Raw genomic sequence first — 25,747 nt, 5'->3', positions numbered from 1 at the left:
GTAACAAAATTCACAACCATTCCTTAGTATCATCTAATATGCAGTCCATGCCTGGAGTTTCCCCTGCAGTATCAAAGATGACTTTTACAAATCCCCCTCCCTTTTTTTCTGCAAGCTATTGATTTATGGAAGGAGCTGAATCATCTGCCCCAGGATTGCTTTAAAGATTGTTGCCTTTTTCAGCTTGTGTTCCTGATAAGCTGGAAGCTAGATCTGGAAGATTTTGGACTATACTAGATATGAAGGGAACATACTAATAGTTGAGTATGGGAATTAGTAAGACTTCCATCTGAAATCAGATAGAAAAGGTGTGGGGCATGGGCACAGGCAGACAGGCCAGCTGATGACCAAGACATTGACTGTGGAGTTCAGCTAGTTTTAACTAAGATGCTTGAACCCGGTGAAAGCCGGGAGCTGGTCTGCAGTGTGACGTGGAGAGGAAGGGATAGCGTCTCTCTGGTTAGGAAGCTTCTTCAAATAACTTTTCAATGGTAAACAAGCTATAGCTTGACAGAGGATCGAACGAAGGATTAAGAAAGGTCAGTCCAGGGAAAACAAATGAAATGGGCACAGAAAGAGAAGAGGTGTGGGGGTGGGTAATGAATGAGGCTGGGCCACGGCCCATTGCGGGGCTGAGGTGCTGGGGTTCTCACCACAGTCCCTGTTGAAACTTCTCCTCCCAGTTGTACGACCACACAGTGAATGGCACAGAGCAGCAGCCAGCTTTTCTGAATTTACTGACTTGTTGAACTTTCCAAGGCAGCTGCTTTGATGGGGACTGGCAGCCACATCGGGTTGAAGTGCAGCTTGCAGGAAGAAATGCCATCAGCAGCAGGCAGTGAGTGCGTGTGTATGTGAATGCCTAAAGATAAAGCTCACTGTGAAAAGACTCATTCCGTGTGGTACCTCTGCACTGCCAAGAGCAGAGGAATAGTTGCTGGACTGGCCTGGAATGTTGACTCCAGAAGCGTGTGGGTTTGAAGAGGGCTCAGTCAGAGTCCAAGGCATACTGTTTTCCTTTTTTCAGCAACTGGTGAGATGGACTCAGGGCCATCAGAGATGAGAGCTAGTAATTATTACTAGCAGTATTAAGACATGGGATAGGGGTGCTGGGTGGCTCAGCTGGTTGAGTGTCTGACTCTTGATCTTGGCTCAGGTCATGATCTCATGGTTCCTGAGTTTGAGCCCCATGTCGGGCTCTGCGCTGATGATGCACAGAGGATGTTTTGGATTCTGTCTCTCCTTCTCCTCTCTGCCCCTCCTCTGTTTGTGCACTCTCTACAAAAAAAAAAAAAAAAAACCTGGGATAAAGAGAGAGACAGACACACACAGGGAGACAGACAGTGAGATAGCAAGTAACTGACTTCTATAGCTGTGTGATCCTGGGCCAGTTACTTAATACTTCTTTGCTTCAGTTTCCTCATCTGTCAAGTGGAGAAAATCATCATCATTATCATCACCTCATCAGGTTAGGTGAGTTAAGCAAGATACATGTATAAAGTAGTTAGAACTATGCCCGACATCTCATAAGTATTTATCCAAGTACCTAGAACAATGGCTGACATGTTATAGCACTCAGTAAATTTCTGTTAAATGAATGAATAAATGTTAGCCATGATGCAAGGCATTATTTTTGTGTACTTGTGTTGGGTGACACCATGTGGTAGACAGGCATCAAGCAGTGTGAGTGAAGAGAGTTACGCTTGTTACATCGTCCCCGGGAGGTCTTTATACAGATAGTAACATTAATTATCAGGTGTAAATTGGTCTTCATCTAGCACTGGAAGCACATCTGACGCCACGCATGTGTGTAAGCTGGTCATTTATGTGCAGTTTCCAGGTCCTCAGATGCCCAAATGCTCCCACTTTGGAGAATTCTCCTTTAAGAGCTATTGGCGCTGTTGTGGGTCTTCTGCAGTGTTCCTCAGCCTTTGTTATGGACACATGTGTTGTCTTTCATTTCCCCATGGTCTCTCAGCTCTCGGAAGGTAGAATCCCCAGTAATGCTCTGCGTGATGAAGGTGATTAGTAAATACTGGATGACAGGGTTAGGTCACATACATATTCAACAAGATAGGAAAAATCGCCAGAGTTTTATTAGAAACGTTGCTTTTAGGAAATATGTGTTGGGGAGATTTTACACGTAGAGCCGCTATGGGACTGCAGAGAGATGGGTACGAGAGTTTTCCCATCCCCCGTTGCATCTGATTGTGTGATTGTGCACACCTAACATGGTCCCTCGACCCTAGGCATTGACCTGGATGTCTAGGAGATCTCATAGAAGTGTGAAACGTGGCCTCCACCTGCTAAAGCCTGCAGTGAGGCCAAGGAGGTGGGCCAGAGCAGACTGGAAGTTACAGGAAGTGGGAGGCACGCTGTGCTGTGTGCTCAGTGATGGCCCGCCCAGGGACCACGTTCCCTGGACTGCAGAGGGGAACGTGGCCCAGAAGTTGAGCAAGTGGAGGTTTTTTTTTTTTTTTTCAATATATGAAATTTATTGTCAAATTGGTTTCCATACAACACCCAGTGCTCATCCCAAAAGGTGCCCTCCTCAATACCCATCACCCGCCCTCTCCTCCCTCCCACCCCCCATCAACCCTCAGTTTGTTCTCAGTTTTTAAGAGTCTCTTATGCTTTGGCTCTCTCCCACTCTAACCTCTTTTTTTTTTTTTCCTTCCCCTCCCCCATGGGTTTCTGTTAAGTTTCTCAGGATAGCAAGTGGAGGTTTTGAGAAGAAGTGGGTGTGCAGCAGCCGCACAGTTTGCACAGTACATGAACCACTTCCTCTGCTTGCTTGGCAAGCTGAGGTTTGTCTCACTGAGACCTACTGTGTGCTACAGCTGCCACTCCCTATCTTTGCTTCAGAGAGCTTGGAATTGGAATCACAACTGGAGTTCATTCTGGTTCTGCTCTGTTAGCTGCATGATAATCTGGTCGTAAGACCTCTTTGAGTTGAAAGATCTGTCTGGCACTTCTCTGCCCGTCTCCGTTTCTCTAGCTATCAAGTGAGGATAACGGGAGTCCCTTCTTTGCGGGGTTCTTGTGAGTATTGAGTGAAGTGACATGTAACACCATTATTAGATGGGTGAACTTGGAGGGGACTCAGGAAACAGCTTTATCATGAGCCCACCTCTGTCCTCCATGGTGATATGGACTCATCCTGTTCTGCCTCTTCAGAGCATCTCAGGCAGATCGCTTAGATTTCCAGTGATTTCCTGCAGATTACCAGCATTAAAAAGTCCAGTTCACATCAAAGGCAGTTGAAAGCATCTCTCCCCTACCAGGCTCGGGAGGGAGTCATGGAAACCAGCAGTGCACAAGGGCTAGCTAGCATCAGCATCCTCTGGTAGCTTTGTGTCCTTGCTCCCTCTGGCTCTGGCCCCTCTAAAGTCAAGTAAGGATCAAGGGATGGAGATACTAGACAAGAGGCAGAGCCTTTCACCAAACTAGTGTGTTTGGCTTCCTCTTGGCTGCCATGTGTATTCTGCCATGGTTAGCCTTTTTGTAGGGGCACATTAGTGGTTTCTTAGAGGTGTCCCTCCTCCCTGCTTGTCTCCTCAGGGACCTCCACAGGCACCTTTCCCTATTTTCTGTTCAGCTGACTTCTGTAACCCCCACCTTGGCTCCTGCCTCAAGTCTCCTCTGCCAGCTGACTTTCCATCATCTTATGCAGTGTCCTTTCTGAAGGAGCCTGGCTACTGTTTTTCTGGTCCCCAGGGAAGTTCACATATCCTTATCTATCAGAGTTGTCCCTGCCACCCACTCTTTGCACTCTGTCATCCTGGCAGCTGCTGCTAGCCTCCTCCAGCTTCTCCAGGCAAGGGGCAAACTCCTGGAAACAACCCGTGCTCTGATCCAGAAACAGCCAAGGGCACGCTCATGAGCCTGAGCACTCTGCAGCGGTAACTGGGGGCATGCTGTGCCATTTCCTCTCTTGGAGGTATAGGCATACCTCGAAGAGAATGTGGGTTTGGTTCCAGACCACCACAATAAAGGGAATACTGCAATGAAGGGAGCCAAATGAATTTTTTGGTTTCCTGGTGCATATAAAAGCTATGTTTATACGACGCTGTGGCCTACTTTTTTTAATTTTATTTTTTTAATGTTTACTTATTTTTGAGAGAGAGAGATACAGAGACAGAGCACAAACAGGGGAGGGTCAGAGAATCTGAAGCAGGCTCCAGGCTTGAACTCGTGAATCGAGAGATCGTGACCTGAGTCGGAGTTGGATGCTCAACCGACTGAGCCACCCAGGCGCCCTGACACTGTGGCCTATTAAGTGTGCGGTAGCATTATGTCTAAAAAAATCCCCCAAAACAATGTGCATACCTTAATGAAAAATACCTTACTGCCGAAAAATGCTAATCATCATCTGAGCTTTCGGTGAGTTGTAAGTACTGATCACAGGTCACCATAACAAATATACAATAATGAAAGAGTTTGAAATATTTTGAGAATTAAGCAACATTTGACACACAGACACAAAATGAACGAATGCAATTGGAAAAATGGCGCCCACAGACTTGCTTGGTGCAGGGTGGCCACACACCTTCAGTTTGTAAAAAAACACAGTATCGTCGAGTCACGGTAAAGTCAAGCACGATAAAATGAGGTCTGCTGCACCCCCGTCTCTACGGGGGCTTCTCTCAGACTCTCTCACAAGGAGGGAAGGAGGTGCTGCAGAGCTCTCCTCCCCTTTGGCCTCCTTCAGAGAACCCCCACTCCTGCCTCTCTCGCCTGCCCTGAAGTGGGCCATAATGGCCTGCTTTGGAGCATGTCCTGTGAAGATGGGTCGAATAATGCCTTTCTTTAGAGAGTGGAGGTGTTTCTCCTGTGTTTCATTAGTGCAGTGCCTGCTGCACACTAAACGTCCAGCGAACGTTGGCTGTCATCACTGTTTAACTTCTGTGGGCTTTAGTGGTTTCATCTGAAAATCGGGACTTATGGTCATCCCTACCCTGCTGGCCGCTCAGTGCTGTTAACGTGTGTGAAACTATTGTAAGTTGGTTTTATTTTTACATCTCAGCCTCAACAGAATGGGATCTCTCCACGCATGTTTAAGGCCTTCGTAAGCAAGAGCCACCCGGAATTCTCCTCTAATAGACAGCAGGATGCCCAGGAGTTCTTCTTGCACCTGGTGAATCTAGTAGAGGTGAGAAGGCGGTTTTCCAAACTGCTCAAAGCGTTGTAAGAGGTGTGCCCAATCCGCAGGTGCAGCCCACTGTGTTGCAGCCAGGGTGCCCACCCCCCGCCCCTTTCCCGAATCTCTCATGGTCCAAGCTCGTGTGGCATTGGTGTGAGGCTTGCTCTGCGCAGCCCGTTTGGCAGAGTCGCTTCTCAGTCCCTGTTTCCTAGCACTTCTGGATCTTCCTGTTCTTCTTTAATTTGTACTTATAAGAGTGTTTGTCCATAATTTCATTCACAGGTTTTTTGGTCTCCATGACAGACTTCCTTAAGAGGCGAGTGTGGTCTTTGGTGTCCTTGTGCCACCACTCAGAAGAGATGGGCACGTTCTGCTTACAGCAGAGTCAAATCACATTAAATGCTGTGGTTTTTCAAAGCTACTGAGAATTTGTGATTAAACTATTTTTCCCCTTCTTAAAAAACAGCCGCTTTTTCCTGATTACAAACATGTTCTTGTGGAAAATATAAAAAGGCAGAAAGAAAATAAAAATCACCAGTGAGAACAGCCCCTACCAACAACCAGTGCTAACATTTTGGTGTCTAACCTACCAGTCTCTTTCTGGGTGCATTTAAAAAAAAAATTTTTTTAACGTTTATTTATTTTTGAGACAGAGAGAGAGACAGAGCATGAACGGGGGAGGGGCAGAGAGAGAGGGAGACACAGAATCGGAAGCAGGCTCCAGGCTCTGAGCCATCAGCTCAGAGCCCGATGTGGGGCTCGAACTCACGGACTGCGAGATCGTGACCTGAGCTGAAGTCGGACGCTTAACCAACTGAGCCACCCAGGCACCCCTGGGTGCATTTTTTTAAAGCAGGTTTCAAACCCACTGGGACTTGAACTCACCTGAGCTGAGACCTGAGCTGAGATCAAGAGTCGGATGTTTAACCGACTGAGCCACCCAGGCTCCTCCCTGGGTGCATTTATTAATTCTCTCCAGACTGTTTCATAAGCATTGTTTTCTTTTCTTTCTTTTTAAAAATTTTTTAATGTTTATTTATTTTTGAGAGACAGAGACAGGGTGTGAGCAGGGGAGGGGCAGAGAGAGAGGGAGACAGAATCTGAAGCAGCTCCAGGCTCCAAGCCATCAGCACAGGGCATGACGCGGGGCTCGAACTCACTAACTGTGAGATCATGACTTGAGCTGAAGTCGGACGCTTAACCGACTGAGCCACTGAGGCGCCCCTATAAGCATTATTTTCCACTTAACCTGTTGTGAATGTTTTGCACATATCGTTACATATTTGGATGTAGCATGATTTCTTTTTTATTTGTATATAATTTACACAAATGCATTTACATGATCATATCATATGTGCCTTAATTTTTCCAGGGCAACCCTTTATTACCCTTGCCTCCCCCCTGCCTTGTCTTTAGTATGGCTCCCTCACCCCCTTTCTTCTGATTCCATTTAGGTCAGTCCCTCTTTCATAACTGTTCATGGCTGCATAATGTTAATTCACATGATGAACTACAGTTTATTTAACCAGTCCCCCATTTTTTGACTTTAGAGAAATGCCAGTGTTTTGTTATGAACGTACTATAGGTGAACTGCCATGCCCAGAGGGAATGCTTAGTAATGCCCAATCTCTACACCAGATTGATAGATACTCTGTTTTATGCCAGTTTTTATTTATGGCTCAATAGTCCTAAATTTACTAACCTGATATAATCTAATCTTCAGAGGAACCGCATTGGCTCAGAAAACCCAAGTGATGTTTTTTCGGTTTTTGGTGGAAGAACGTATTCAGTGCTGTCAGACCCGGAAAGTCCGCTACACGGAGAGGGTGGATTACCTGATGCAGTTACCTGTGGCCATGGAGGCAGCAACCAACAAGGGTAATGGTTCCAAAGTGGGAAACTAGCGGTGTGCTTTCTCATACGTGAAAACCCTCGAACTGGAGAGAAGGAATACAGTTCAGTCACTGCCAAGTTGCGTCAGGAGTAGACCCAGCCCAGATGGTGTCTGGTTGGCACGTCTCTTTTCCTCGTTTCCTCAGTCCCCATGTGATTTTCTTGTGAGAAGAGTCCAACGCATCACAGGTTTTTGTTGGAGGGATTACGGATCGAACCTATTTTAGTGCCTATAAATTTGAGCAACCAGTTGGCTTGGAGTCAGCTTAATTTGGTGGGACATTATTTGTAATTATAAATGTGGAAAGTTCTTTGAACATTGGCACTCATGAGTTGTGCTATAAGTTCTGAGGGAAATGATCAGAACTGCGTTCTTCTTATTTATTTATTCTTTTTGGGGGGGCGCAAGTGAGCGAGGGGCAGAGAGAGAGAAAGGGAGAGAGAAAGGGAGAAGTGGGCTCACCCAAAGTGGGGCTCGAGCTTACCCGATGTGGGACTCAAACTCATGAACCATGAGATCATGATCTGAGCTGAAGTCAGATGTTTAGCTGACTGAGCCACCCAGGTGCCCCAGAACTGCATTTTTAAAAAAAAAATTTTTAATGTCTTATTTATTTTTGAGACCAAGAGAGACAGAGCACGAGCAGGGGAGGGGCAGAGAGAGAGGGAGACACAGATTCCGAAGCAGGCTCCAGGCTCTGAGCTGTCAGCACAGAGCCCGACGCGGGGCTCGAACCCACGAACTGTGAGATCATGACCTGAGCCGAAGTTGGACGCTTAACCAACTGAGCTGCCCAGGTGCCCCCAGAACTGCATTTTTTGATGTGAGACATTCTAGCAGAGATCTTGAAATAACCTGGCTTTGACCTCTGAGTATTGAAAATGCCTCCTGTGGGAGATGGGGCAGGGGCTTTTGTAGGACCAAGACCCGTTAGAAGGGTCTCTGGACTTCAGAAGAAGGTAGAGGAACCATGGCCAGGCTGGGGTCTCAGGAGAAGGTTCCTTCAGTTTGTTTATCTGGTTCTTCCCAAGCAGAATAGAGGAAGGGTATTATCTACTATGTTACTTATGTCCTGTGAACTGGTCATTTCTGTGAAGGTCAACAACTCAGTGGGTGGCCTTTTTCCCTTTTTTGGGGAGGGGTCAGTTTGTTGTGCTAATGAGGATTATGATGATTTTAAGATGAAATGATTTCCATTTTCTATAAGCTCCTGCAACTTTGGACCAGTTTTAAAATTCTTAAAACTCTTATTCCTTATATAATGTAGAAATGAGGGTAGGGGTCTGTGGTTTGTTTCTGTTTTAGAATAAGGCTTGATTGCTTTCTCTTGCCAGCCTTGGGGATATTCTACTCAGTTCTGTGATCCTCTGTAACTCATTGTTTATGATTTATGAGTAGTAACTATTCTTTTTCAGAAAGGAGATTTATAATTTAGTCTCTGGGAATTGATTGTTGGGAACACCTAATGCTGGCATCCTAGATATAAGTACATCATAAACTGATGGTGGGCTGGACAATGAATTTTAAACCCATGCTCAGATGTGCTTAAGAAAACACATAGGTACATAAGAGTGCTTAAAAACTGATAATTCAGGAGTAATTTGTTTTATTTTGGTTTTTTTTTTTTTTTTTGGTTAACAAAAGGAATTCCCAAAAAGGCCCTTTCAAAATTATACAAAATTTTGACTTATAGGCCGTTTCCAAGAGCAGATCTGCTGACTCTTGGGAAGTTGATGATGTGATGTTTTCTTTTTCCCTTGGTATTTTAATTGTTTGAGCAGGAATAGTGTAAAAGGCCTTCTGGGTTGGTGACTCTGCTATCTGAGGTGGTGGGTAACCTCAACCTGAGTTGTCTGGGCAGCATTGGTTAGAATCACAGGCTGTGTGTGGTAGAGGACTCTGGCCCCTATAGGTTTTCTTGCTCCTTGGTCCACACCCTCTGTGACCTCTAATCAGAATGAAGAGATGACCCTTGGGTCTCTTTCAGTGTGAAATTCTCTGGTGTGAAGACTTTGTGATTGGAAGGTGGCATTTGGGTAATCCCAGCCTTGACCTCTGGACGAATGAAAGACCAGGTTCCTGCATCACTCACATTACACATGAGGGCAGAACCTCTGATCTGGGCTGGAGTTCACAGGTCCCTCCTGTCAGTCTCAAAGAAGAACAGGCAAAAAAAAAATATGAATGGTTCATGCAGTCTGTCAGTGCCACTTTAAAGATAGCTCAAGATCAGCCTTTCAGCAGGCTTTTCTGGATCTGTGGAGGGCAACAAGTAAGCAATCTTGCCCCAGCCCAGAAGACTTCGGGAAGGTTGGCCAAAGGGGGAGTTTTTCACTTTAAGAAGATAAGAGTGAGTACAAGGTCATTCATGTGCTCTTTTACTCAGATGAACTGATTGCCTATGAATTAACGAGAAGGGAAGCAGAAGCAAACAGAAGACCCCTTCCTGAGTTGGTTCGTGCCAAGATACCATTTAGTGCCTGCCTTCAGGCCTTTTCTGAACCAGAAAATGTCGATGACTTCTGGAGCAGCGCCCTACAAGCAAAGTCTGCGGGTGTTAAGTAAGTGTGTATATGTGTGCACCTGTGTGTGTGTTCTTGTATGGTGGGAGTGGGGTGAGGGGGGACCCTTGACAGGTGGGGAATGGCTAGGGGAGAGGTAGCAGGGAACTGTATAAGTCTGCACATGCTTGCTTACGTGAGATGGGATAATGAATCATACAACCCTAATTATAGAGCTCACTTGTATGAGACCTGTCCAATAAAATGTTCATAATTTATATTATGTGCTAGGGAGGGAATGCCTTTTTTTTTTAAAGGCAAGGCTGTGGTTTATCCTCTATTAGGAAATTTCTTTTTTCCAAGAGGATGTAGTCAAGAACTCCAACAACCCCCTACCCCAACCCCATGGTAAGAATGATATTAATGAAGAAATTATGGAAATACTCATGATAGTCTTCAATATTTAAACTCCATATTATATAGTTTAATTCCATAATTAAAAATTTGGCTTAGAACTTGGTGACCAGGGCTCTCAGGGTATTTCAAAGTGTACATAGGGCTCCTGCTCTTTGTTCAAATGAGCTGCTCAGGACTTAGCTAGGAGATGTTCAGTTTCCACATTGTGTGCCTCATTGTCAGGTACATAAGTTTTTTTTTTTTTTTTCTGCACTTGACACCTTAATCGATTTTATACAGTCAAATGTGTAAAGTCCTCATAGTCACATAAAATGAAGGGAGGTCTGGAAGTTTGGTTCTGGGAATTTTATTCCTTTTAGATATTCTTTGTTTTTTAAATTTATTTTTAAGAGAGAGAGACAGAGCACGAGTGGGGGAGGGACAGAGAGAGAGACACAGATCTGAAACAGGCTCCAGTTTCTGAGCTGTCAGCACAGAGCCCGATGCAGGGCTCGAACCCACCAGCTGTGAGATCATGAGCTCACGAGCCACCGTCAGATGCTTAACTGAGCCACCCAAGCACCCCCACTCCTTTTAGATATTCTTTGGCCATCTGTCCTCCTGACAAAAATTGAGCTCTATCTAGTTGATGTGAAAGGGGAATGAAGGCTGAAGAGCTACTGCTGGATGTTTTATCACCTCAAGTAGCCGTCAAACCTAAATCCTTTGTTCTCTGGAACAGCCATCCCTGGGATTCCTCTTTGTTTCAGATGATTGACTTCATATGTTAAAAATGGGAAAGCACAAAGATTTATTTCAAAGAGCTAAAAAAAGCCATAATTTCTTAAAATGATTGTTTTAAATGTTGTTATATCCAAATGAGGTTAATAATTTTCCATTCCTTTATCAGTTATTCAATGTGAAGTAAGTTTTTATCCTAGGATTGCTGAGTTACAGGGTCTGTGTTGTGTGTGTGTGTGTGTGTGTGTGTGTGTGTGTGTGTGTATGTATGTGTTGTATGTGTGTCCTTGCAGAGAAACATTGATGAGTTGGTGTGGTAAATGTGTGAAATTTACTTCATTGCAACTTGGAGACATCATTGGGCAGTTAGACATCTACACAGTATCTTAGTGGTAGACCCACTTTCTTTAATTATTTTTCCTCCAGCTTTATTGAGATATCATTGACATTATTGAGATATTGACATATATAGATATATATTGAGATATAATAACACTGTGTAAGTTTAAGGTATACAACATAATGATTTTATTTTATTTTGTTTTGTTTTGCTTTAATTATTGACAGTAGGTGGAAGATTTCTCAAACGGTTATCCTTCTCTCTTTGCGCTTTAATTCTGTTTATGTATGGGATATAGAAGTGATCAGGGGACCTGGCCACCTAGAAAGTCTCCAGCATCAGATGTAAGCTGCAGAGTTGTTCTTCGTATACCTGTCTGCTTGGCTACCCTTTTCTGTTCTTCAGAAAAGTAGCCTTGTGTCTTAGAAGTGCAAGGTGTGACACACTCTCTGGGCCTGCAGAAAGGAGCCTTCTTATCACTTGGAAAAGGCCCATCGTTAAAATGGAGTTGGGAGGCATTAGCTTTCCAGAGACAGAGGCTCTCACCCCAGGGTGAGTGATCAGGAGATCTAGATCCTTCTCCTGTGTCCACTTCCCAGCCTATGTTCTATCCCAGGGCACAGTCACCACCCAGTGTCCTTCTTGCATCTGTAATGGAGGAATGATGCTTGCTTACCTGGTTTTTTCCTCAAGCGCTACAAAATATTTAGTTGTAGGCAGTGCTAACATAACTCTCTAGAGGAGGGGTTTCTGCTTTCTCTAATCCTTGACAGTAGATATTAAACATGTTTATTCCTTTTCTCTGTCTTTTACATACATACATGCTCTCATTCTTTTATGTATATGAAAAAAATTAATACTGGATGTATCCAGTTGTTAATAATTGAAAACTGGTCTTTGTGGAAAAGGAGAAGACAATGTTAGGTTAATAAAGCAGCTACCATTTTTTGGTCCATTTATTATTCCAGGTCATGTGTTAAGCACTTACCATCAATTGTCATTTAATCCTCTTGGTACTACTGTGAAGTGGGTGCCATTCTCCCCATTTTATGGATGAGGAGATAAAAGGAGAAATAATTGGCCAGTAAGTGGCAGACCTGGAATTCATTCAGATCTATTGAGTTCAAAGTTTAAACTCTTAATTCCTCTGTTACATAGTATCCAATTTCCCTTATCATTTCGTATCTGCTTATATCCTTATAACCCTTATACAAAGCCTTGCATATTCCTTATTATGCCTTATCATGTTTAAGTATTAGTTTTGGGAGACACAGTTCAGGAGATTCCTAAAAGTTTTTTTTTCTTTTTCTTATTTCTAGCAATATAGACACGATCTCCTTATGTTAGTTTAGGGTCTTGAATTTTTCTTGTGTTAGACCCAGACACTGAAAGACCAGGAAGAGGCAAAAAAATGTCCTTTTTGTAGATCTTCAGTCAGTATAGACCAGAATAAAGACTCTTTCTTCAAATAGTTCTGAACAGTCTCTGGGAAGAATATTAGTGTTTGGACATTTCATTCACCTAGCAAGTATTATTGTTCACCTGGAATATTCTAGGCAGTGAGTTGAACAAGACCTAGTTCCTGCCTTTAAGCAGCTCACAGGGGAAGGGTCAATAGGGAGAGATTTTGTGTGGACTTTTATCATTTATGAAGAGGAAGGTACAGTGTAGGATTGCAGAGTGCAAGCTTTGAATGGACAGGCAGTGTTTAATCCCCAGTGTAGAACTTACTGATATGTGACCTTGGCCAAGTGACTTCATCTCCCTAAGCTCCTGTTTCCTTATCTGTAAACCAGGATAATAATAGTTTCTTCCTAGGGTTGGGGTGAAGGTTAAGGCAAGATAAACTATGCAGAGTGCTTTGTATAGTGCCTCACATGCTGTAATTACTATTACCGTTGTTTTTATCTTTCCTTTCCTTTTTTTTTCTTGCCTTAGGTTATACAGTTGGACTGTGGTTGATTAATTGTCATATTTTCAACATATTCAATGGAAAAAATAGAATTGTATTTTTTTAGTTGCCAGGTTTTCAATACAGTGGACAATATTAATTTCACAGAGAAGGACAGCTTATATATTTTCTTATTAAGGCTTTCATAGTGTTTTTGCCTTGATTATGATTGGCAAACAATTGATATACTTTAAATGATGATAATAGGTTGTCAGTAGACAGTGCAACAGTGTTGTCAGGCACAATTCTAAGCACTTTGTATACTAAGTGATTTAGTCCCCATAGCAGTTTTTTGAGGTAAATTTGCTGTGTGTCTACCTAGATCTTTTTGAATGGTTTACAGTCTAATGGTCTTTCAGGAAAAATTTTAATTTCCAGGAATTAATTTTAGGAATAAAAGAGTAAGTGGTGCATAATTTACACTTTTTGCTAGATTTAACTAACAAACTTGATGTCCCAAACCTGCAATTAATGAATGCACATTACTGATTTTGAGATTATTTTGAACAGATAAATATTGAGCAGTTACTGTGTGATTCAATTTGAGACCCTCTACAGGCTACAAAGATGAATATAATATATAGCATGTTTACCTAACAGGGTAAATATAATGTGGGCTCATCTAATCTGATTTCTGGTACTCTTAGGTTGGTAGTTAGTTACCCATAACAAAGGGATGTGTTAAATTATCCACCCCTCTCCCACCACACCCCAGCCTCCAGTTCCCTGCATTGCCCATGGTATCACCAGCTGATTTACTCACCCAGATACTGACCACAGAGCAATTTTTAGAGTCTTGGGGCTTTTCGACCACATTTTGGAAATAACTGATATACTGATGACTTTTGGCTGATCTCACTATTACATATTTTCCAGCTTTTAAGTTGATGTGGTAAGAAGAAGAGGTCAGAGAGGTGACATTTTTACATTAGTTGAAAATACTGCAGCTGGAGTTGGTTGGATTTTGGTGAAATTAGGACTTGGCTATATTGGAGTAAGAATGATGTTTATTACTGCTTCTCAGAAGGTAGGAAGCCTAATTAGAGATAATATTACAGTTTCTGGAGAATGAACCAGGGTAATAATAGATAAGTTCCTTAGGATCGTTAAGTTCCTGTTTTTTAAAGAACTCCCTTACATTATTGCCTGGACCCTTCTACCATCCTTGTGTTGGAGAATTTGAGATACGGAGAGGTTAAGTGACTTGCTTGGGGCAAAAAACAGGTCAGTGATAGACCAAGTCAGTGTTCAATGCCATGGATTCTAGCTCTTTTATGACAAAATAATCGTGCTAATTCCCTGGGTATACATAGTATATGTTCTAGTGTGCCAAGTGCTTTCACATCATTTTATGAACATTGCATAGTCCTGGCAAGTAGATATGATTAAGAAATCTGTTTTGTAGATGTGAAAATGGAGCCTCAGGGAGGGTCAGTGATTTGTCCACATTGGAGTGAATTAAGTGGCATATTCTATACCCAAATCCACATCATTTTGACCCATTTTTGGGTAGTGTTTTGTCCCTGTACTATGGCTTTTCTTCTACACTAGGGGGCAGCAATGCATTTGTATTTGCTTTCTGAATTCTGGGCCCACTGCATTCCAGGTAGAAGGCAATGACTTAGATATGAAAAGTAGAGTTTGTGGGGACGGTGTTCGAGAATCTTTCATTTTAAGACATAGTATCTGTCTACAGCTTATTTTCTTTTTTACATAACCTACTATTTCCACATTGACACTCACATAGAAATGGTTGTTATAAACAAGGTGATAAATGTGGAGAGAATGAGCTGGAACTGGGGCTTGAATTTGGTATAGTAGGTAAATAGTCTGCATGAAATTGTCAAACTAAAGTCTAGACAATTCCTGAAAGTTTGAAGGGAAACTCGAGATATTGACCATATGTATTAATTTAAAAATGTAAGGTCAGATTTAGATATTTTAGATGCTTATCTCATTATGTATATATTTATATATATTTAGGATTCACATGATCATGGATTTTAGATACAGTAGTATTTTAATGAGGTGTTGGCATTTTCAGTAGTCAACCTCAACCAAAGTTTCAATAAACCCTCCTTATGTCAACTTTGTGCTGTAAGATAGTGATTCTCTGTGGGAGCAGAGATTGGGGGTATGTCAGGATTGCTTGTGGAGCTTTTATTTTTTTTCTGTTTCTCTTTTTTCTTCTTATTTTTTTTTAATGTTTATTCACTTTTTTTGAGAGACAGAGACAAAGTGTGAGTGGGGGACGGGCAGAGAGAGAGGGAGACACACAATCTGAAGCAGGCTTCTGGATCCTAGCTGTGAGCACAGAGCCCAGTATGGCGCTCGAACCCACAAACTATAAGATTATGACCTGAGCCGAAGTCAGACACTTAACCGACTGAGCCACCTAGCCGCCCCAACTTGTGAAGCTTTTCAAACCCCACATACAAACATGTAGTACATGCATGTATTATCCTGCAGATAATACACACACACACGCACACAGACACACACACACAGACACACACACAGTTGGTCCTTGAACAACATGGGTTTGAACTGTGTGGGTCCAGTGGGTTTTTTACAGTACAGTGTTATATTTTCTCTAGCGTATTTATACGGTAAGAATACAGTATATGATGCATATAACATAAAATATGTTTAATTGACTCTATGGTATTGGTAAGGTTTCTGGTCAACAGTAGACTATTAGTAAAGTTTTTTGGGAGTCAAAAGTTATATGTGGATTTTTGATTCCATGGGGGGTTCAGCACCCCTAACCTCTGCGTTTTTCAGGGGTACTAAAAACTGTACTAAATTCTAGCAAGGGTTTTAGAAAAAGATGTCTACAGTTGAAAAGTACTTTTCAGAAATACAAAATGCCACAGCAAAATAAAAGTGTAATTTTGCACCATGCTCCAAATCACTCTCTAAGGACAACATTCTCCTCCGTTAAACATTTTCTCCTTGGGAAAAGGCCAGGAAGAATGACTGGTTGCGGGTGAGTGTGTGTCCGCTTGTGTCTGTTTGAGTGTCCTTCCTTCTCAGTGCAGTCACTGGAACTGCCAGGTGTGCCTCAGACAAAGCTTTGGATGCTTCATGAACTATAATCATGATTCTGATTGCCTTGTTTCATTGATCTAATCCCCTTGTGTTTCCCAGAACATCTCGCTTTGCCTCATTCCCTGAATACTTGGTAGTGCAGATAAAGAAGTTCACTTTTGGTCTTGACTGGGTTCCCAAAAAATTTGGTAGGTATCTTTTGCATGCTTTTGCTTGAAACATCAAATTAGCCATTAAAAAAATGGCGTGTGAAAGGGCCCATGTGGTTGGCTGTCAGAAATAGTTCCATTTCGTTCTTTTTCCATTGTCCTCACCTTTCTCTTTTGAGTCACAGTATATGATTTGCACTCATAATAAAAACTATCACATGCTGCCCACCCCTGTAATGATGCGTTCTGGGATGACTGGATTCTGAGAGTGAAAATGACATCTCCACATTATCAAATAAACCATGCTTTCCAAACTTTAACATGCACACAAATTATCTGGGATCTTGGCAAAATGCAGGTGCTAATTCAGCAGGTCTGGGGTGGGGCCTGGGATTCTTTATTTCTAACAAGCTTCCCGGTGATACTGATGCTGCTGGTGCTGCTGGTCCAGAGACCACACTTGGAGGTGCAGGTAATTGAAGGTACATGCTCCTCTTATTATTTCTCCTCTGCCTCTAAAGTAGGCAGGTGTGGCTGAGAACAGTCACTTAAATCATACAAATTTTATTAATAACAAAATGAGTATAGTCAGTTGCATTAAATAGTCAAAAAAGGGATTTGATTTTTGCCTTACTTGGGTTTTTTTCTTGCTAATTTCAGAAGCCTTTGTCAGAGGTTAGTTTTCTAGACAATGTATGAGAACATTTTCTCCATCGTCATGATCCAACATCAAGGTGTTACTAGGCTGTCTTCAGTGCCGGATGGACAGTTTTACTCTTTGTCATTTCTCAAGCAGGTAGCTCAGGCTGCTTGCCAGTCTTAAAGATTTTCTGGTTTTGAGGGCTTAAAAAATAAGTCAGGTCTTATACTGGTTAATTAAGCACTCATCTGCTCATCTGAAGGGGGTAGGTAGAAAGAATGTAAAATCAGCAGGACGGATTTCCCCAGAACCTCTAGCACTCCATTGACATGGCACTTGCTTGCCACGTGACCTTGTGCAGGGCCGTGACTGATTCTGCAGCACATCTTCGATTTTCCTGGTGGAATGATTTTGTGGGCAGGATGATCATCACTCAGCCTTTCCTCTGTGGACCTGAGAAGTACCTGAGAGAGAAAACTGCTTTCTTCTAAAGGCTTTTAACTGCTTTGGAAACAGCTTTCTTATTTTTCTTTGTCATTGGATTTTCTGTAAAAATTCAGATCAGATTTCATAGACTTGCTGAATTTAAAGGCGCCTCAAAGCTTTAATGAACCTGAATTTTTCTGTTGAGGAACAACTGTATTGACTTTGTCGGACATTATGTTTGTTTTTGCTATCCCCTGAGATTGAAAAAAATTTTTTTAACTAAGCTTTTTCTCTGGTTTGTTGTTTTAAAATAGGATTTATTTATCTGACATCATAGCTAGTTTTGGGGATAGTATTTTCAGGTTCTGTGTGCTAGCCCAAGAGACCTATCCCACACCAACATTGGGACCCATTTTTCATTATTGTCATAACTGAATATAACACTAAATCTCAGCAGACTTTTAGACTAATAAATTTTGTATTTAGGCAAGTCAGCACAATAACAACTGACCTGAGCAGTTAAAAAAAAAAACCCCAAGCCTAATACACTTGAGATTCAATTTTATGTCTTTAAAACTTCATTCTTTATTACCTTGGTTAGAATGATCGCAGTGCCTGTCATGATCTGAGAAAAGGCATAATCTAGGGGCTGCAAACTCAAATGCCTAACAAGCACAGGGATTAATGTAAATGAAAGAAGTACATTGGATATAAGAAATGTGTAGCCTGGCTTTCTTGGTCTTTCTTGGGTATTTCCACTTTGGATAAAGACATGGCTTAGAAAAACATGTCTTTACCAGAAGAATCAGAATAGCACAAATATGATGCTCAGGATCAGTAGGCAGCAGTGGGGTCTGTGATAGGCTCTAGGGCACATATTGTCTAGAGTGGAAGCTGAAAATTAGACCCAGGCAGTTATTACCATTTGAGAATATGCTATAGCTTTCTGTTTTTCAAAATAAGCTGGAAATAGGGATATTTAAATGAAATCTTCTGATTTAAAAATTGGAATCTGTTGCCAACATTTTAAAAACATTAAAAAGAAATTGTCTGGGCCACAAATAGTCTTTGGGTTCCCAGTTTACAACCTCTTGCTTGTTCAGTGTGAAATGTTCTGTACTTTCCCTCTGCTTCTCCATTAAATCTAACTAGTCTCAGTGAGTTTACTGGTCTAGTGATCTACTCCAGGGAACTGAACAGCATCCCTTAGCTCTGCTTAGACACATGTACATAAGAGTTAGGGGTGCTGGTTTTAGGGGGTGATTGTGGGTTTTTGGAGAGTTGGTGAATGTAATCTCTCTAATTTTGCAGATGTTTCTATTGACATGCCAGACCTACTTGATATCAACCATCTCCGAGCCAGGGGGTTACAGCCAGGAGAGGAGGAACTTCCGGACATCAGCCCCCCTATCGTCATTCCTGATGACTCAAAAGGTACCATCTTCTGTCAGGAGGATGTTCTCTCACTGTCTCCCTGCCCCACCCGATGATGAAGAGTCTCTTCTCTTCCACCACTCCGTTGTCCCTTGGCCATTTTCCTGTGTTTAACCCACCACAGACATACAGTAGGAGGCCTGGCTGCAACAGTAAACTTAAATTAGTCATGGGAGGAGGCATAGACCCATGATGAGTAAATGAAATGGACCTGCAGAAATCACTGGCAACAGAGGGCAGCAAATCTCCAAACAGTTTTTAGGTTATGTTGCCTCTGGCTTCCTCTGCCTCTTCTTCCCCCAAACGGACCTGTAGGGAAGATAAGGAGTGTGTTTTCAGTAGGCTTTTAGTTTTGAGGAGCTGTGCGCTCTTGGGAGTATGGTTGGACAGCCAGAAGGGGAAGTTCTATAGTGCATGTTGGTTTTAAAAATCTTGACCACATTTTACCTCCCCAGCTTAGTCATTGTTTCATACAAGGGAGCAGTTGGCTCTGTGAAGACTAAATTTTTATTTAGAAATACTTAACTTAAAAAAAATTTTTTTAATGTTTATTATTGAGAGAGAGAGACAGAGACAGAGACAGAGAGCATGAGCGGGGAAGGGGCAGAGAGAGCGAGAGAAACACAGAATCCAAAGCAGGCTCTGAGCTCAGAGCTGTCAGCACAGAGCCCAAAGCAGGGCTCGAACTCATGAACTGTGAGATCATGACCTGAGCCGAAGTCAGATGCCAACCAACTGAGCCACCCAGGCACCCCTAGAATACTTAACTTTTTAAGGGAAAAGGACATACAGAAAATAATTGCTTCATCTTTGTGGATCTGAGGACAGTGGCAAAAAATCTTGGTTTTATTGTTAGCTCGGTTACTGATGAAATCGGTTGCGTTGTGGTTTCATTTGCTCACCTATCTATTTGCTGTTCACCTTTTTAATCAGTTAATTAGGTGAATTAATAGTGATAGAGCACTCTGGGCCCCTCTACCAAAGGTTTTTCATTAGTTGAGCATTGAATATTATTGGTGACCAAGTTCAGGTGCCAAAGAAGGGTAAGGTGAATCCAGAAGGAGCAAGATCATATTCAAGATAGGCATCTATGTTCCATTATTCTCTAGTGCTAAGGCAAATGCTAAATTGTAGAGTATGGAAAGTAGGGAATGGAACTCTACGTGGCACACTCTGTTATGTGGCATAGGTGGTCCATTCAAGGGGCCAGAGAGCAGAGGTCCGTGTGAGCATCAGAGAAATACAAGATGGTTTATAGTTCATTAGAACTGCTCCTGCTTTCTCTGATGTTTCTAACAGAATCCTTAGTTTGTAATTATATAGAGTTCTTAGAAATACAGGGAGATAAATCATTTCGTTCATTAAGGTGATAACCAGAGCATCATGTTTTATCTGATTGAAATGCCTGAAACCTTGTTTATTTTCACTCCCTACTGTGATGATTTCATATTGTACAGACTTGGTGGTATGTGTTGGGGGGAGCTGAGTGGTTGACAACAGTGTGGAATCCCTCGGGGTTGAGGGATTAGAGAGTGCCCTGCATGAATTCTTTTTTTTTTCTCTAAAACTCTTTGCCATGCTTTGGTCTCATTTCTTCCCTCTCCTTTAATTTCCAGATCGCCTGATGAACCAACTGATAGACCGTATGTATCTTTCGAAATTTTTCTCAGTTGTCCTACAGTTGTCATGGGTCTGACATTTATATTTGGGAATTCAATAAAGGGGCATTGTTCTCTACATGTGTATGTGTGTAGCTTTTTCCTGGGTAGGAATGATTCTTCATCTGCAAGTTGAGTTACCAGTAAATGTAAACCAGTTACATGGTGATTAAATGGCTCTGTAGCTCAGAAGAGTGATCATCAGCATGAAAGCCAACCAGCCCCGGATTGGAAACCTGGCCCTGCCATTTATGACTGTGCAACCTAGAAAAATTTACTTAACTTCTCTGAGCCTCAGTTTCCTCAGGTGTGAAGGTGGGCTAATGATGCCATTTCTTCCCACTCTGGCCATGAGTAGGGCTCTAGAGCAATGATGGCACTGTGGCCCAGCATTTTTTCCACTCCTGCTGTTGGACACGACATGGCTGTATTAATTAATACTCTAAAGGTTATTAGTTTCATTGGATTGTGTTAATTTTGTAGACTTTTAGTTCCTTAATCCTGTGGGAATTGGTACTCTTGGTTTTCTGAAAAGAACATAATAAACTATTTATAATGAATATTTAGAGATTAATTAGGAGGAAGAAGGAATGTTTAACACTAAATACTCTCAATCTTTTTGTCTACAAAGCCCTCCTGGAGACAAACTTTTGTTCATTTAGAAGTTCATGTATTTTGCAAATGATTGATCATGTGGCTTAGACCTCCACATTTCTTTTCCTTGGTCAATTACGATTTGCTCTTTGCTAGAAGAAGCTATTAGGGTCAGCGAGGGTCTTGGGAAAGCCATTGTCTCTGTGCATAATCTATAACAATAACAATGGCTGTTACTACTTTTGAATGGTTACCATGAGTTATATTGCATTTATTATTTCATAAATTCTTCCAATGTTAGTTTTTTTTTTTTAATTTTTTTTTTTCAACGTTTATTTATTTTTGGGACAGAGAGAGACAGAGCATGAACGGGGGAGGGGCAGAGAGAGAGGGAGACACAGAATCGGAAACAGGCTCCAGGCTCTGAGCCATCAGCCCAGAGCCCGACGCGGGGCTCGAACTCACGGACCGCGAGATGGTGACCTGGCTGAAGTCGGACGCTTAACTGACTGCGCCACCCAGGCGCCCCAATGATAAATAGTTTTACTATTCATACAAAATCCAGGTTCTTATTTGATTTTCACAGTAAGAAGGGCAGGGCAGGTAACCTTTTACAGAGTATAAAATTAAGACCCAGAAAACTTCAGAGACTGAAGAGCTGGGACCAGAACCAGATCTAGGAGTCAAATGTGCTTTTCATGCCACTTGACCTTTTCTGGAATGTGAGAGGTTTGCTGGCTGCTCCAGATCCTTCAGAGAGCTGTCCTTGCAAGACTTTTGCCCCAGGGGAGGTGATGGGTGGTTGGACCTAACTGCCAGAGGAGTCTGTCTCTGATTGGAAGCACTCAGCCATTTTCCAGTGTTAATGGTTTGGCCATTGATTTCCTCCTAGATCTGAGCCTGCCGTCTTATCAGCAATTACCTGTACTCAACAGGAGAAATAGAGTGATCTGGGATTGTTTAACATTTGCATCCTTCCTTTCTCAGATTTTTAAAAAGAATAACTTTGATTATTTTCTTATTATGAGAGTAAAAGGTATTTATAAATTATGAATTATCAGTAGGAGCCATCTATGGTTTCATCGCCCATCTATAATCACTGTTAACTCTTGGCACATATCCTTCCCCTGTCCTTGACCCATGCCTGGCTCACTTAAGTTTTCACAAAAATGGAATTAAACGCTTTCAATCTAATATGTTATTATAGACATACATACACCATTTATTGAGCTGCGCTTCTTAAACTGCATTGTAGGGAACATTAGAGTCTTACAAGATGTTGAAAGGTATCCTGTAGAGTTTCCTAGTTTCTTTACTGTAGGAGTCTTTATTACAGGATGTTTGAGTCTTCACTATGCTGATGAACCTTGTGAATTTCTAAGGGGAGAATAGAGAATGTAGATTTTAAAACTAATTTGGCCATGGAAACCCCTTGTTTTGTGGTTCAATAATGACATCTCTCTTGGAACACAAGGCCACCATACAACACAACTTGGGAGCCACTGTTGTCCTAAATCATTGCTTTCTTAAAATTTGGTCTTGATAGGATGTTCTGTTTGTCTTCCTTGTATGATAAATACATTTTGGATATAATTTTTATAGAAAAGATATCTCTCATCCTCAGTTCTACTACTACTATGTTCTACTAATTGCTGCCTTTGGCAGAATTTTCAGTAGAGACGTCACGACATGGAAAACATGAGGGATATATTTTGTGCTCCTCTTCCCCCCTAGTTGTTGGATAATTTGAGAGCACTATGTAGGTGTTTATTTGTGCACTTATGCATGCATGTATGTGTATATATATAAACATGTATATACATGTGCAAAAGTATATACAAAAAATTTATTGGCCTATATACATGTATGCATTATACATGCATGTATTTATGTGTGTATGTGTGTACATGTACATATATATAGATACACATGCCTGTAGGTTTTAATATATATTTTTGTACATTATACATATACAGACGTGTGCTTCTATGTATACACATGGACACACACACACACACACATATGTATGCACACACATCTCCACCAACATCTATCTATTATTATGAAAAGAAAAGAAAAGAAAATGCTCTGTGTCCAAGCCCAAGTTAGGTTTATAAAAGCTATCTCTTTCAAAATCTTAAATGTATACCATTACAGAACATATTCTGTCTTTTCTACTTAACATTTGGGCTCTCCATTTCCCCAGAGCTGATTTCCTTTGACCTGGTATATATAAAATACATATATTTTTCCTAAAGGCCTGGTATAATTTCCTATGGGATTTAAAGAATAGGCTTTTAGGCCTGTAGATAATTCTTTTCTCTTCAGATTTCAGTCATAGAAGAACTGCTATAGGAAAGGTCTTGAGATAATCTGAGAGGTTGAAATGGTTCTGGGAATATACCAAATCTCCCCTTATGAAATTAGGGAATTGTTTTTCCGTGCTTGGGCTGTCCAGGTAATTAACATCGTTCCTATTTAGGTCAGATACAAACTCAGCTCAAATAGCTAAATATTTGGATGACTCAAAACACAACAAAACAAAGTTAAACCACCAAAAAAATAGCACTTTGTTTGGATAGCATGTGGATAGTGGGTGAGGAGAAGCTAAGACCAGAAGAGAGTTTACATTTTTACACCAGAATATTCTGTTGTGCCCCATAGCTTCAGACATTGATGAGTCATCAGTGATGCAGCTGGCCGAGATGGGTTTCCCTCTAGAAGCGTGTCGGAAGGCTGTGTACTTTACTGGAAATATGGGAGCTGAAGTGGCCTTCAACTGGATCATTGTTCACATGGAAGAGCCAGGTCAGTGGTTGGAAAGGGGAATAGCTTTGGAGTCTGATGAGATTTTCAGTGTTGCTAAGCCATGGAGATACTAACATGTCCTCTGAATGTGTCCCAGAAAATGACTTTTTAGCTCATGATTTAGCTTCTTAGCTCACTTTTTCCTGCCCCTCATAATTTAACTTTTTAGGTCACTTTTTTTTCTGCTTCAGTGAGGTGGCACTTTGCCTGTGGAGCAGAGTCACAGTGTTAATCTTTACTCTCACTCTCTCTGTTTTTTTAAATGATAGCTTTACTGAGATATAATTCACCTTTTTTTTTTAGTGAGTACTTTATTTATTTACTTATTTATTTATTTTCACCTTTTAAAAAATGTTTATTTGTTTTTGGGAGACAGAGACAGAATGTGAGTGGGGGAGGGGCAGAGAGAGATTGGGAGACACAGAATCTGAGGCAGGCTCCAGGCTCTGAGCTGTCGCCACAGAGCCTGATGCAGGGCTTGAACCCACGAATCGTGAGATCGTGACCTGAGCTGAAGTCGGATGCTCAACCAACTAAGCCATCTAGGCATCCCATAATTCACCTTTTAAAGTATGTAATTCAGTGGCAAAAAGACCAGTGGAAAGATGTGGGACATACAGGCATATGTCAGAGAGATGTTGTAGGTTGAGTTCCAGACCACCACAATAAAGTGAATCAAATGGATTTTTTAGTTTTCAGTGTATATAAAAGTATATATAGTATGTTTACACTATACTGTAGTCTGTTGAGTGGGAAATATTGTTTACTGAAAACCACTCGGTGTACACTTCAAGTGGGTGAATTATAGGGTGTGTGAATTATACCTTGATAAAGTAGACAGAAGTGAAAGCTAACTAAACAACCCCCATTTCTTCATGCACAGTTTTCTATTTCAAGTCCTTATCATTTCTTAGTTAGAAATATAGGCATATCTCATTTTACTGCACTTCATCTGATTGCACTTTGCAGATATTGTACTTTCTACAAACAGAAGGTCGGTGGCAACTCTGTGTTGAGCAAGTCTATTGGTGCCACTTTTCTAACAATATTTGCTAACTGCGTGTCTCTGTGTCACGTTTCTGGTAATTCTCACAATATTTCACACTTTTCCATTATTATTCTATTATGTGATCTGTGATCAGTGATCTTTGATGTTACTGTTGTAACTGTTTTGGGGTACCACAAATTTCACCCATAAGATAGCAAACTTAATCCACAGATGTGTGTGTTCTGACTGCTCCACCGACCAACCATTCCCCTGTCTTTGTCCCTCTTCTTGGGCCTCCCTATTCCCTGAGACACAACAATATTGAAGTTAGGCCAGCTAATAACTCTATGCTGGCCTCTAAGTGTCCAAGTGAAAGGAAGAGTCACACATCTCTCACTTTAACTTAGAAGCCAGGAATGATTCAGGTTAGAGAGGAAAGCGTATTGAAAACAGAGAGGCCAAAAGCTAGGCCTCTTACACCAAACAGTTAGCCAAGTTGTGAAGGCAAAGCAAAAATTCTTCCACGGAAATGAAAAGTGCTACTCCATTGAACACACCAGTGATGAGAACACACAGCAGGTTTATTGCTGATTTGGAGAAAGTTTTAGTGGTTTAGACACAAGATCAAACCAGCCACAACATTCCCTTGAACCAAAACCTAGTCTAGAGCAAGGCTCTCCCTCTCTTCAGTCTATGAAGTCTGGGAGAGGTGAGGAAGCCATAGAAGAAAAGTGTGAAGCTAGCACAGGTTATTTCATAAGACTGAAGGAAAGAAGCCATCTCCATAACATAAAAGTGCAGGTTTTTCAACAATCAGGCTGTATTGCTTTACATTCTACCACCAATGTATGAGGGTTCCAATTTCTCCATATCCTCACCAACACTTGTTATTATTGTTTTTATTATAGCCATTCCAGTGGATGTGAAAGTGGTAGCTCATTGTGATATTGATGTGCATTTCCCTAATGATTAATGAGGTAGAGCATCTTTTGATGTCCTTGTGGGTAATTTAAGTCTCTTTGGAGAAATGTCT

The 25,747-nt window shown here is 41.6% G+C and overlaps 1 protein-coding gene across 1 annotated transcript in view; it reads left to right on the top strand.

Annotated features, from left to right (window-relative positions):
• USP13 (ubiquitin specific peptidase 13) overlaps positions 1–25,747 on the top strand; it is a 119,453-nt gene that overhangs the window by 71,556 nt on the left and 22,150 nt on the right. Inside the window, 8 exon segments of the mRNA XM_045502889.1 lie at positions 5,027–5,152; positions 6,867–6,902; positions 6,904–7,021; positions 9,424–9,598; positions 16,117–16,205; positions 18,544–18,666; positions 20,283–20,309; positions 23,583–23,726. Coding sequence (XP_045358845.1) covers positions 5,027–5,152; positions 6,867–6,902; positions 6,904–7,021; positions 9,424–9,598; positions 16,117–16,205; positions 18,544–18,666; positions 20,283–20,309; positions 23,583–23,726 — 838 coding nt within the window.

Source organism: Leopardus geoffroyi, chromosome C2 (assembly GCF_018350155.1).
Source record: "Leopardus geoffroyi isolate Oge1 chromosome C2, O.geoffroyi_Oge1_pat1.0, whole genome shotgun sequence".
Taxonomy (NCBI): Eukaryota; Metazoa; Chordata; class Mammalia; order Carnivora; family Felidae; genus Leopardus; species Leopardus geoffroyi.
The sequence above is the reverse complement of the archived record's forward strand: the minus strand, read 5'-3'. Positions and strand labels throughout refer to the sequence as shown.